A 13,537-nucleotide genomic window follows, 5' to 3' on the forward strand; every position below is an offset into this window, starting at 1 on the left:
ATGGCCTAGTCAAAGCATTGTTCAAATATGTTGACCATTTAGGGGAAACAAAAAACATTGGCTGATACTATTCTTTCTTCCAACTCACAATAATCAATGCCATACATCCTATTTGCTATAATTTCTCTGCTTTTTTATTTTCTGAGTCTAGTTATTTTCCATTCCAGTAGCCTTTATTGCCATATCTAATAAATCATTCTTGCCAGAACATAGTCCCCAGGCTTCAGAAGATCTTTCAAAATAATAGTGAATGATTTGATATTTACACAAAATAAATGATAATTTTCCAAAAGCTAGATTCAACAATCACATATGCCACTCTTTTCAACAGCTATTCCTAAGAACGCAACTGTTTTTAGTATGAAGAGAATCCTTAAAACACACACCAAAAACAGTATTAACGTGAAATTTAACAGATGCATTAGGAATATGCTCACATAATTTTAATAAGTTCATATAGTATTATTGGTTAAAAATGTTAATAGTACATCATGAGAGCACAGCTGTTGGTTCACACTATGATGAGGCATCTCCCAGAGAGAGGGATGAAGTGGCAGATGAAGCAGAAAAAATCTTGGGATATTCCAGCAGCCTTTCAGGAGTTGGGTCTTCAGTGGCAGGGAAGACATACAATAAGACTCATTCTGCATTGCTTGGATGCTCATAATTTTTCTTCTTTCTACCTTGCAGTTTATCAGCTACATAAGTATGTTCATTTGAAAAACCACTTATAAGTAAAAGCTACTTATAATAAAGAAGATAGCAACATGAAAAGTGACATAAAACTTCCACTTTCATTTCAAATAAGAACATTAACTATTTTTTAAAGAACAGACTAAAATACATACACATATCTAATCGAAAAACTTGAATAGATACTATATAAGCAATTTAAAAAGTTATTTGAATTTATCTGTGATTCATTCATATTTTCAGACTGACAAAAGTGTCAAATTGCCTTTTCTATATATTTAAAATAAGTCAAATTTTATATCATAGATGGCAAACAGTAGCAGTAGAAAGTATTATAATTACAGAAAAATACTGAGCTAATAACACCTAGAAGAATGCAATTTAACATGTTTTTATTACTGAGTCCAAACTGATATAAAAAGATACTGATAATATCTCATTTTGGTCAATTTATAAAGTAAACCTTATTAAAATATATTTCAAGTATATTAGCCAGACTTTAATGCAATTCACTATCATATCATAACCCCATGTGCTTGACAGAGTAGAGATGAAAAGAATTTCAAACTACACATACTTTAGAACTAAACAAATTTATCTGCCTAACAAATTTTTCAAGTTAAAATACAAATAAATTTCTATTTTACTACTTTAGTATTAGTGTCTAATGTGAAAAATTTGAAAACACTCACTTTATAAACCACAATACAAGCAATTGGAGGAAAAAAAAGAGAACAGAAAATGCACCATTCTGGCACAATATGCCTCTCATTTCAAAATGAAGAATAAAATCTACTAACCGATTACATTATTAAGCAAGATTACTTTCATTGACTTCAATATATTTCCTATCGTAAAGTGTCTCTATTATAATTCAAAATCAATTTGTAGTCTCTACAGCAGTTTGTCAAACACTGAACTGCAATTGGTCCAATTGTGGTTGGGAAAAGGGAGGCAAAGAGATTGGAAAGTTATTTTTTATTAAGTTCCTAATGTGTGCCTGGTACTGTGTTACATGGTTTAAATAACTAAGTAAAGGACAGCAGCAAGTGAGAAAGTGTATATAAACTTCCTTTTTAACCCCCCTTTAACTTTCAGTTAATCTCATTCACTGCCCAAGTTATGTAAATTCTCACTTGTTCTCTTCTCTCGTCCTTGGTCCCACTAAATCATGAGACATGATTATATGCTAGTAAAATTATTTCCCTTTTATTGGGGAATTTTATCATTTGAATATATGGAAGGAAATCTAATACAATTGAAGAATATAGTCCTTGGAATCAAGAGATCTTTGAAACTGTAGGTGAATTAACCATTCTGTGTCTCAATTTCAACACATAACTTCTTTTAAGATCAAGAATATAAAAATATGTAAAATACTTAACAGGATGCTAAAAACAGTGTAAGAACTCACTGAGTTACTATTAAACTGGTGCTTAAATAGCTTCCATAAACTAAAGCTGTAAATCAATTTCAGAGCAGATAAGTTGAAGCTAGTTCCCACAATCCCCGTTCTATTTAGTTGCCTGTATTTTATAATAATCCCACAAGGCAAACACGTATTTACATATACTCATGGTATTTAAATGTCATTGATATACATAGATTTTATGAATTCATTTGCAGTTTTTAGAAACTTTCATATTTGCTTGGAAATTGTCAAAATCTATGCCAAACAGTATTCTTTAAACAATTTTGTTTTTTGTTAGAGACTGATTTCTACCCGGATAGAAGTGACCATCTGTAAATTGATTCAACTGTCCAACAGTGGTCACATAGCAGAAAGAGAGGGACATTAGAAGAGGGAGGAAGTTAGGTGTCTTATTCTAATGTCCAAATTCTCATTCTAAGGGATAAGAAACTTGAGTCAAGGCAAACAATTCATAGAAATTCTTGTAACAAAAACTTGTTCATCACATATGTATCCCACTGTCATAGTGTGAAAGGCTTTGTTGACTGCCAGCATTCAGCATTAATAAGTAATTAACTGAAGACTCACACCTATAATTATTTGGTTTTTCATTAATTGCATTCACTTAAAAATAAATCGAAGAACTATCATGATTTTAATCAATGGAATCTTTCCAAAACATCACCAATCTCTCAGTTTATTTAAATTCAAAACTGGAAATGGCTTCTGACTTAGATATAATCAATGAGAAAGATCATTCTTCTCACACAAGTTTTCATAACCTCAAAATGTAGCCTTTCTCCTAAAAGTTTTCATCTATGAGTACAGCATGCAACATACAATTTAGATAAAATGTACAAAAAATATTCCCTCTTAAGAGTCAGTGAGTATTTCAGTAGTAAAAATAATTTTTCAAATATACATTATACTAATAATCAGATTATAATAGCATCCTTTCTCTTGCACAATACACTATTTTAACAGAGGCAAACAGTTAATCAATGGAGATAAAGATCATTCATAGTGGTTCAACTGAGACAAAAGTGGTTCATCCTAAGTATCACGACTTTAAAAAATTTCTACCACAGGCACTGAATGCCACTGTTATTTACAGTCATGAGTTTCATAGAACCAAAATCAGTTTTTACGAACTTCTTTGTTGAGTACAACACTATTATAATGGTAAAAGGCAACCTGGTTAAAAAAAAATCAAGATTTAAAATAAACCAAACAAAAACGTACCAGACACTGCAATGAACAAGCATCAAAATAAAGAAATGAAAGTTTCATTTGCAGTCCATATTTACTATGCCTAGTAGAAGATTTTAATTCTTTTAATTTTTAAAATGAAACTTGGAAGTTGTATCAATGAAAGTTTGAATTTTAGTGTAGCACTTACATTTCTATTCTGAAATTAATAACCCAATTCATGGGGCATTTGGACCTGTCCCTATAGAAACATAACTAAAGTCAACTATCCCAACATGTTCTGAGTTCTTTTAAAGACCATGTTTTGTACTCTATTTAGCTAAGAAAAGTTTTTTGGTTACTTTTTAAAGTACATACACAGGCATTTCACTTCATTGGTATTCCTTTACAGCTTTAACAAATCTTTATATTAGTTTCTCCCCACTGACTCATAACATAATTATACATACCACAGTCTGATGATTAACTTGAATTACTTCATCACCAGCATGGATTTTCTTGCAACGATCTGCAGGTGACTAAATTAACATAAAGAGAATGATAAAACAAATAAGAGTTATAAGGCATTTCTTCTCTGAGATACTCTAAGATACTCTAAGTTAGTCTCTCTAAAATTAGGTCAAGAAGAATACTCAAAGAATTAAAACTAATAAAATGTTCACTAGTACTTAATAGACTGTTTATGGTAGAGTGACAAAAAGAAGTATAAAACAATATATAAATCCTTAGGTTAGAAAATATCAATGTGTCTCTTGGAGCATTAAAGTAGAGTAATTGGTATTATTTTTTTTGCAAACTAAGTACAGACATCCCTATTAGGCTCTACTGGGAAACTGTTTCAAATACATATCTCAGAAAATTATCTTTTAAAATTGTGATTGATTTAATTTAACAGAGGTACACTCACTTTGGAAAAGAACCATTTTCAAGTACATGCTTTCAAAACTTAACTGAAAATTATAAGTCAATCATCAATAGTATCAATTCTGATTAACTGAGAAAAGCAAATTAAAATATGGAGAGCAATGAGCTCAGTTACATTATAGAATTACTCTAAAATGATAGAAAACTCTAAAAATAATAACATCCTCTTTCAAGGTTTCATAAGATTTAATATACTGGAAAAACCCACTAATAAACTGCCAAAATTTTCCAAAAGATGTCATAAGTATCATTTTTATTATTATTTTTTATTATTCCATATGAGATTAAAACTAAAAACAAACAAAAAAATTCCAATTTTGGTAGACAAATACTGACAAGTTGTATGAAGACTACAAAACAGAAATGAGATTTAAGAGACACATTTTGACACATTTTATATTATTGTAAGGCTGGGTAATGAATTTGAAAATGGTATTATGATTTTATCATTTATGACAGATTATTGATTATATAGTTTATGTAGAAACTTTGATAATAATGTGCTTTATACTTGTGAATGTGTAGAAATTCCATTTTATTAAAAAATATGCCTTTATACTAGGGGATAAGTTATTAAACATAACTATAAATACTGGTACATAATCACTAGTGTCTTTTTAGAGCTAAAGGGGAATTATATGGTAATCAAATCTGAAAAATAAAATTCTTCTGAGATGCAGAAATAGGGGTTTCTTTTTACTTTTCTATCTCTAGGTCACAATGTACATTTAAAAAATATTTTATTTTATTGAAACGATTGTGATTTACAAAGTCCCTCAGAGTTGGGTTCCAGACATACAATGAATCAGGGCCAATCCCACCACCAGTGTTGATTCCCCCCCCGCCATGCTCCCAGAGTGTATCCCTACCACCACTTTTGCCCTGCTGCCCCAGCCTGCCAGTATAACAGGCCCATTTTCAGTTTCAGTCTCTTGGTTCCTTTGCTGTTGACTTTGGCTTGGATGTTTAGTTCTGCTCTATTATTTTTAAATCTCCACAATCGGATTTGAGACTACTTGGATTCTGCCCCCCCCCATCCTTTCACATTTGTGTTTTTAAAACGTTGGTCTCTGTGGGAAATTGCCTCCTTCAATAAAATAGCCAAGCTTGGATAGTCTCCTCGGTAAAAACCATTTAGTTTAGTTTGGATAATGGAGGCCTCAAATGTACAGCACAGCAGAAATCACCCTGCTAGTGCTTAGTGGGCTCCCATAAATTCACTGATATAAATTGAAGGTTGATGATTGCTTGGTGATAGCTTGATAATCATTTGATTGCTAGTCATCTTATGGGCACAGTAATATAGCTATTCCAATCTTTTGTTCTCAGTGTAAGTGTTAACTCTACAATGTATTTCTTCTCACTGTTATGCTAAAGAATGGCTCTGTTGAAAGATGCCAACTACATAATGAAACCAAACTGTCCCTAGCTCAAGGCTGTTGAGCTACCTGAACAAGCCATTCAGTCTGTCTCATTCTGTGTGATCAAATCTACTGGAAAATGTTGAAGGTTCAACCCATTTACTGTTTATATATTTTCCTATCATCTTTAAAATAGATGTCTTAAAACAATAGTTATCTCAATTAAACAAAATTTTCAATTTACAATAACATTATTTACCATGTTATTAATCAAGATAAGACGACATCAATGTATTTAAGGCAGGCATTCTATTTCTCTCACTCATTACCATTGTCATGGTAGTTGTCAGTATAGTTATTTCTCTAACTGAACTTACCATTCTTTTGTCTTGAATACAGGCAAGGGGTGGGGGAGGAGGGAGATAGAGGGCATTGGAGATGGAAACGTTGCACTGCTGAAGGGAGGTGTTCTTTTTTATATATAACTAAAACCCACTACAAACATGCTTGTAATCATGGTGCTCAAGTAAAGATATTTATTTAAAAAAGACAACATCCCAGGGAATTTCAGTTAATGGAATAATAACAAGTATACTATTTAAAGGACAGCGTTATTTTTGGCATGAACCCAACCCTAAGTATGGTGTCAAAATGAGAAAAATGTACTTATTTCCTAGCTCTTTTGGGAGTGGCAAAAATCAGACAAAGAGCAATATAGACGAATGTAACAATTCTGATTTGGGGGGATTACTCCACATCTAATGGCATTCAGGGCTTATTCTTGGATTTTTACTTAGGGATCAATAGAGCTATATCTCTCAAGCCTTGTGCTATTTGGCTCATAACTGATGTAGTCAAAGGATAATACGGAAGAAATATTACCAAGTCAATGGTTCTAGACATGATATAAAGAAAAATATAGTTAAAACAGTTGTATTGTATAGCAAAGCAAAAGAACTTACCCACTTTAGTGAACAGCTTTACTAAGACTCAATACAGATCCCATAATTACAAATAACAGAAGATATCGAAAATAATGAAATATTTTCAAAAACAAAAATTAAGTGAAACTACTATAATATTATTTATATCTATATATTATTTTTAATATTCTCTATATCTAAATTATTCACAGACTCGGTCTTGATCATTTATTCATCCACTTAATACTACCGAGTAATTAATAGAATAGAGTATTCAACAAATTTTTAGAAATGCAATAAAATCTATAGCTATGTTTCAATCCAGTCTTCAAGATTCAGTTCAAAATCATTATTGGTGACTCTAATTTTTTCACCTTGCAACATTAACTATTTTTTCATTCTCTACTGATACAAAATTTCACTACCTGTTTTCATAGCTAAAACCAACAGAAGTACAAGTAAATGTGAATGATCAATCCGTGAAAAGAATTTACAGTATCTTACTGCCTTTAGAATTTCAAGTTGTTCAGAAGATGCAGTTAACAGATATTCTAATTTTTTGTGAGGACAAAAATCAAGGTTTATTTATATGCTCTCAACCTGAGAAGATACTGGACTTCTTGTCTCAGAAACATCTATCTAGGGAGTTGGACATGTCAAGGGCTAGTGGAGGAAGTGAGCAAATGCAGTAAAGGACTGTGTTTTGGTACAGGTGAAAGAGTCCAGTAGTGTAGTGTTCTGATGTCAGCAGCTTGATTAAGTCAGTGTTCTAATCTATTCTTTGTTAAAACTCAAGATAAAAATCACTATGCATCACTGGCCTTTAGTGTTCTACGAAATGCCATGAGGGACTGGGCATCAGGTATTTGTTCTTTTCCCTTTATGTGTACTTCAGTCTTTATTTAACATTAAGCACAAATTTAAGGAAGAATTTGTAACATGGAAAAGACAGAAGCAAGGGTGAGATAAAGATCTAGGAATTCTGGGGAAAACTAGATGGAGTTTTTGGTGCCTGCTCTTTTACACGATCATTAAAGAGATTCAGTGTTCAAAGGCCAGAGTGATAGTAGAGTGGATAGGGACTTGAACTTGAATGTGACTGGCCTAGAATTAAGCTCTGGCATCCCAAATGGTGTCCTGAGCACCACCAGGAGTGATTCTTGAGCCAGAGCCAGGGGTTACTCCTGAGCATCCCCCACTGTGGCCCAAAAATGAAAAAGAAAAGAAATTAATTCAGTATCTAGAAACTGCAGTTCAATAATCTTGGGGAGGTGGAACATTTATGATGATGCTCAAGGATTATTCCTGGCTCTGTTCTCAGGGCACCATATGTAATGCCAGGGATAACTATGGGCAGAAAATGCAAAGCTAGATCCTTAACTCCTGTACAATCTTTCTAGTTTCTAGTTCCAGGGGTCCTCAAACTACAACCCCAGAGTCACATGTAGCCCACTGAGGACATATATCTGGCCCACCAGGTGTTTTTGCTGCCACTGCCAGTCCTTCTTAACAGTCAATTCATGCTTGGCCCACAATGCGTCTGTGTGGGTTGTGTGCTGCACTCTCCAATTCTCCCTCTCTCTGTCTCTCGACCTCTCCTTTCAGTGTGGGGAAGGGGTCCTCAAACTATAGCCCTTGAACCACTATTGTTCATCTTTACTTTTTAAACTATAGTCCATCTCTTCAATGGTCTGATGGACAGTGAACTGGCCCCCTACTTAAAAAGTTTGAAGACCCCTGCTTTACTTGATATTCTTGATCCCATAATTCAGTATCATACATTAAACCAAATATGATGTGACTATAGTATATTGGTTGCAATGCATAGTGTGCATTTCACCTTCATAAGAAAATATAAATGGAAGGAAAAATTTATAAATTAATAAATCAATCAATGAATTTGGAATACAAGGATATTGATTTAAAACAAAACTCTGGTGAAATACTGACATCAATATTTCAGCTAAACTAATTCTTTTCTTTTTTTTTATTTTTGGACCATACCCAATGGTGCTCAGGGGTTACTCCTGGCTCTGCACTCTGAAATCACTCCTGGCAGGCTTGGGGCACCATACGGGATGCCAGGGATTGAAGCCATTTCCATCTCGGGTCGGCCACATGCAAGGCAAATGCTCTACCACTGTGCTATTGCTTTGGCCCCAGACTAAACTAATTCTATCCTAATCTTCTTTCAAGGGACCCACATAAATATACAAATTTTCAGAATTTCTAAAAGAAAAAAGCAAAGCTCAGCACCCACTTAAATCTCTGGAATGGGGGGCCAGAGTGATAGTACAACAAGCAGGGCATTCGCAGAGCATGCTGCTGACCTGCTTCAATCCCTGGCATCCATGGTCCCCCAAGGACTGTCAAGAGTAATTTCTGAGCACAGAGCCAGGAGTAATCCCTAAACACTGCCAGATGTGGCTCCCAAAAGACAAACAAGAAAAGCACTAGAATGAAATCAGGCACAACCAAATATAAGAATAATGAGTAAGTACTATGCTAGTCAAATCTGTTATTCTGAAGTTATTGATGCCCATAAAGATTTCTTCATATTTCTGTTGCTCTTTATAGCACAGTGCTTGGCAGTAGTAAATTATATTGATATGCTTATATGATTTTCACAACCCAATGAGGTATAGAGCAGATTACATTATTTCTAGTTTACAGTTGAGATAAATAAAGTAATGAGAAGGTAAGTGACTTGCCAAAAATTACATTGCAATTAAGATGCAGAATTAGTTGCACAATCTAATTCTAGGATCTTTAGACCCACTGCCTGTGGTGATTAGAAAACTTTAGCATGTTTCAGAATTACCTGGGAAAATAGACATCCTTATTAAGTCACATACTGGTCTCAGGTATTTCTGATTCGGTAGGTCTGTTGTAAGATCCAAGAATTTTCATATCTAACAAATTCCCAAGTGAAGTTCTTCAGTTGTAAAAATCATAGAAATTCCATTTTACCCTCTATTGAAATTTCATACTGAAAGTTTTCAGAAAGCCTGGATTACTAATATAGTTATATATAATTGAGTTTTTAGTACAACTATTTGATAAACAGCAGGGGATCTTTTAGGTATCACAATAACTTCTCATCGGTTAAAATATACTTAGAAAAGATACTCTGGCTGTGAATAGAAAATACCTACCTTGTTTCAAATAATATTATAAACTAAATAAAATGACAAATTCTCTTTAAACTAACAGCAACCCACTACATCTTTTGAACTTTATGTCCTCGCCTATTCATACCTTAGATGTCACCTTCACTAGAATTATGTGCACAACAAATCATTATTTATAGTATTGTAAGCCACAGAATCTTAATCAGTAAAAAATTTGAAAACAAGTCAACTTCATTTATATGAGATACGTCATTAACATTAAGGGAAAATCATATACTAATAACTGAAATTTTCTAGTACTTACATTCTCTGTAGTTCCAGTAATTACATGAAGGCCATCGTATGTTGATTTAATATACATACCCTAAGAAAAGAAAGCATCAGAAAACAATGAAGCAACTGGAAATATTCCCAAGCATATTAAAACCTTATTTTCAAAAAGAAAAGTTTACCCAAAAATTTTAAACTGTTACAGACAATTAAAATTCATGCCCCAGGAATGAATTTATGGATAAGTAATACTGTTTTTAAATTAGTGAGAAACTTGTCTCAGAATAAAATTACCTACTAAAACTTGATCATAGATACTTATTTCAAATGAATCAAGTAACTACTTGATAAATGGATTGCTTGGAAGACATATAAAATGCAAAATGAGAGTGGGAGAGAGAATTCAAGTGTTACAATACATAATTAGCATATGTGAGACCTTAAGTTTAATCACAGCAATGGTATCTCTGCCTCCAGTCCCAGCACTACTAGATATAGGTCCATGGTTTCCCTGGAAGCATGCCACAAAGCTAAACACAACTGAATGTGGCTCCTACTTAATATTTTAAAAAAAAAAGAAAGTAAAATATTGCATGGTATCTCAGTATCTTATAGTAAAAACAAACCTCATTTCCTCAAAACCTATACTGCATGTTTTGTGGCAAAATTAAAGAGTGGGAAATTCACATATGCATGTTATAAGCTTATATATACATATATATATATTTATTATATATAATGGTTCTTGAGTCATACCCAGCAGCGCTCAGCGCTCCTGGCTCCACACTCAGAAATCCTGGCAGGCTTGGGGGACCATATAGGATGCCAGGATTTGAACCACTGTCCTTTTGCATGCAAGGCAAACACCCTACCTCCATTTAAATTTTAAAACTCAGCTTTATTTATTTTTGTTATTTTTAATAATATCTTTATTGAAACACTGTGATTACAAACATGATTTTAGATGGATTCCATTCATAAAAGGAACACCACCCTTCACTAGTGCAACATTCCCATCACTGATGCCCCTTACCCCCAAAGAGACTGGCAAAAAGAACAAGAAAAATAAGTGCTGGTGGGATGTGGGGAGAAAGGAACTCTTATTCACTGCTGATGGGAATGCCATCTAGTCCAGCCCTTATGGAAAGCAATATGGAGATTCCTCAAAAAACTGGAAATTGAGTTTCAATATGATCTAGCTATACCACTCCTAGGAACACAAAAAAGCAATACAAAAATCCTTTCCTAACAGCTATATTTTTTGCAGAGCTATTTACAATAGCCAGACTCTGGAAACAACCTAGCTTATTGTTTTTGACAATTAATATATAAAGTGGATTCTTAAAGAGCCACTTCAATCACAATTTGTGCAAAAAGGGTGATAAAATACTTTCATACACTTTTTTTCTCTTACTCTTTTGTGTTATTTTGTATTTTATTCACTTATTTCCAAATACAACATTTTAAATGTATATTCATCTCTGTAGTGGTTCACAAGCACCAAATAAAGTAAATTAAAAACTATTATTTTCAATAATCTTGGTAAAATAATTAAGAGTTAATGTGAGTAGGCTATCTTCGCAATAATGAGGGTTAGAGTCTGTTTTCTACTTGTTTATTAGTTTTGGGTCCATACTTGGTGGTGCTGTTCATGGCTTACTCCTAGCTGTGTACCAAGGGATCACTCCTGGCAATAGTCAGGGGAGTATATGAAGTGCCAGGGATCAAACTGGGGTCATCCATATGAAAGCAAATACTTTAAACCCTAAACTATCTAGCCAGCTCCCCCTTTAAAATTTAAAAGAAAGAAATCTTATTAAGAATGCAATTAAAGTTTAAAGATTATACAGAACTCCTGAAATGGCAAAAGTTTAAAGAACAAAGCTATGTATGATGGTGATGATACTTTAATGAAGAAAAAATATCGAAATAAAGTACACACATATGAAAATTTTGTATTTTCATTAAAAGAAATCAGGAAAAACTTATTTAGTGAATAGTCTTTTTGGGTTCTTAATGACTCTGTCACTTTAAAGGTAATGTTCAAGACTTACCCCTGATACCTGAATGTTACTTACAACATTGCTATATATTTTGAAAAAATTGACTTAAAATAAAACAAATTTAATTAGCTTGATCTCTGAAATAAAGACATTTAATAAGAATCAAGAATGTCATTTCAGAAAAAGAACATATTTAACTATATAAAGCAAAAATCACAATTATGTTAATTTTCATATCTTTAACTTATTTGGATACTCCTAATGCATATGAAAATAAATAAGAAATTTAAGAATAGCAAGTGTTTATTTGCTAAAATAAGAATGATTAAAAACAAAGTAAGAATTTAAAAAAGAAGCAGTAAAGCATGGAACTATTATAATTTCACTGGGTTGAAGGACAGAAAAATGGCTCAAAGGGCTGAAGCTCCTAGAACTTCTGGGAGTAGCCGCCACACTTCTGGATATGTATTGCTTCCTCTCAAAAAGAAATCACTGAGTAGATTTTCATCCTTAAAAGTCATTCCAGAGGGGCCGGGCGGTGGCGCTGGAGGTAAGGTGCCTGCCTTGCCTGCGCTAGCCTAGGACGGACCGCGGTTCGATCCCCCGGCGTCCCATATGGTCCCCCAAGAAGCCAGGAGCAACTTCTGAGCGCATAGCCAGGAGTAACCCCTGAGCGTCACAGGGTGTGGCCCCCCAAAAAAAAGTCATTCCAGAAACATCTTCTATAAAAATTGTTAGTACAGTTCCAAATGGTTGAACCTGAATCACTATGTGAAATAAAATGAATATAATTTCAAATGATAATGATTTTTCTGTGACTATAGCTTCTCAAATAAACATTCATTATATAAGAACCTCAGGAGTACAAATAGAATTCAATTAATAAATTGGATGTGGCTGGAGCAATAGCACAGGGGTAGGGTGTTTGCCTTGCACACGGCTGACTCAGAACAGATCTGGGTTCGATCCCCAAAGTCCCATATGGTCCCCCAAGCCAGGAGAAATTTTGAGCACATAGCCAGGAATAATCCCTGAGCATCACCGGGTGTGGCCCAAAATCGAAAATAAAATGGACAATGGTCATTGGCTATGATCATATAATATTTAATTTTACCCTATGAGCAAGTATATAGTATATTTTCTTTTGACGTTAGTATTTATTCCACTATTTCTTAAAAGGTATGTACAATAGTTTTGTTATAGAATCTAGAAGGGTGTACAATCCTTTCAATCATGTCACCTACCCCAGGAAATAATTTAGATGACATCAAATTCACAAAGAACATCAAAATATATTTGCAAGATCTAAATATTAATTTACAGAAGTTTGTTACAGGTATAGAATTGTGGAAGTTTTAACTGGAAAAGGACAGAGAAAGAAAGTATATGCATTTATATGAACCTACAAAACGATGATCATTCATTCCACCTGCTCACTATCAATAATATAAGCACAATTGGCAAGGGACTGGTTTTAGCAGTCTACATTTATTTCACAATAGCCTACGTGGCCAAAACTGGCATTACTTCTAATTTTGAGATTAAAAACCTGAGACACAGAGATGCTGAGAAATTGCATCAAGTTGGTTGATTTTTATTAAATATAGGAGCC

General features: G+C 33.5%; 1 protein-coding gene across 2 annotated transcripts in view; it reads right to left on the reverse strand.

The window, feature by feature from the left end:
- The window catches only part of CNKSR2 (connector enhancer of kinase suppressor of Ras 2), a 298,808-nt gene that overhangs the window by 145,420 nt on the left and 139,851 nt on the right, over positions 1-13,537 (reverse strand). For both annotated transcript variants that reach the window (XM_049766782.1, XM_049766781.1), the window contains exons 7-8: positions 9,957-10,016; positions 3,763-3,831 (exon numbers count right to left, since the gene is read on the reverse strand). In XM_049766782.1, coding sequence (XP_049622739.1) covers positions 3,763-3,831; positions 9,957-10,016 — 129 coding nt within the window. The remainder of the gene's footprint in view (positions 1-3,762; positions 3,832-9,956; positions 10,017-13,537) is intronic.

Source organism: Suncus etruscus, chromosome X (assembly GCF_024139225.1).
Source record: "Suncus etruscus isolate mSunEtr1 chromosome X, mSunEtr1.pri.cur, whole genome shotgun sequence".
NCBI lineage: Eukaryota > Metazoa > Chordata > Mammalia > Eulipotyphla > Soricidae > Suncus > Suncus etruscus.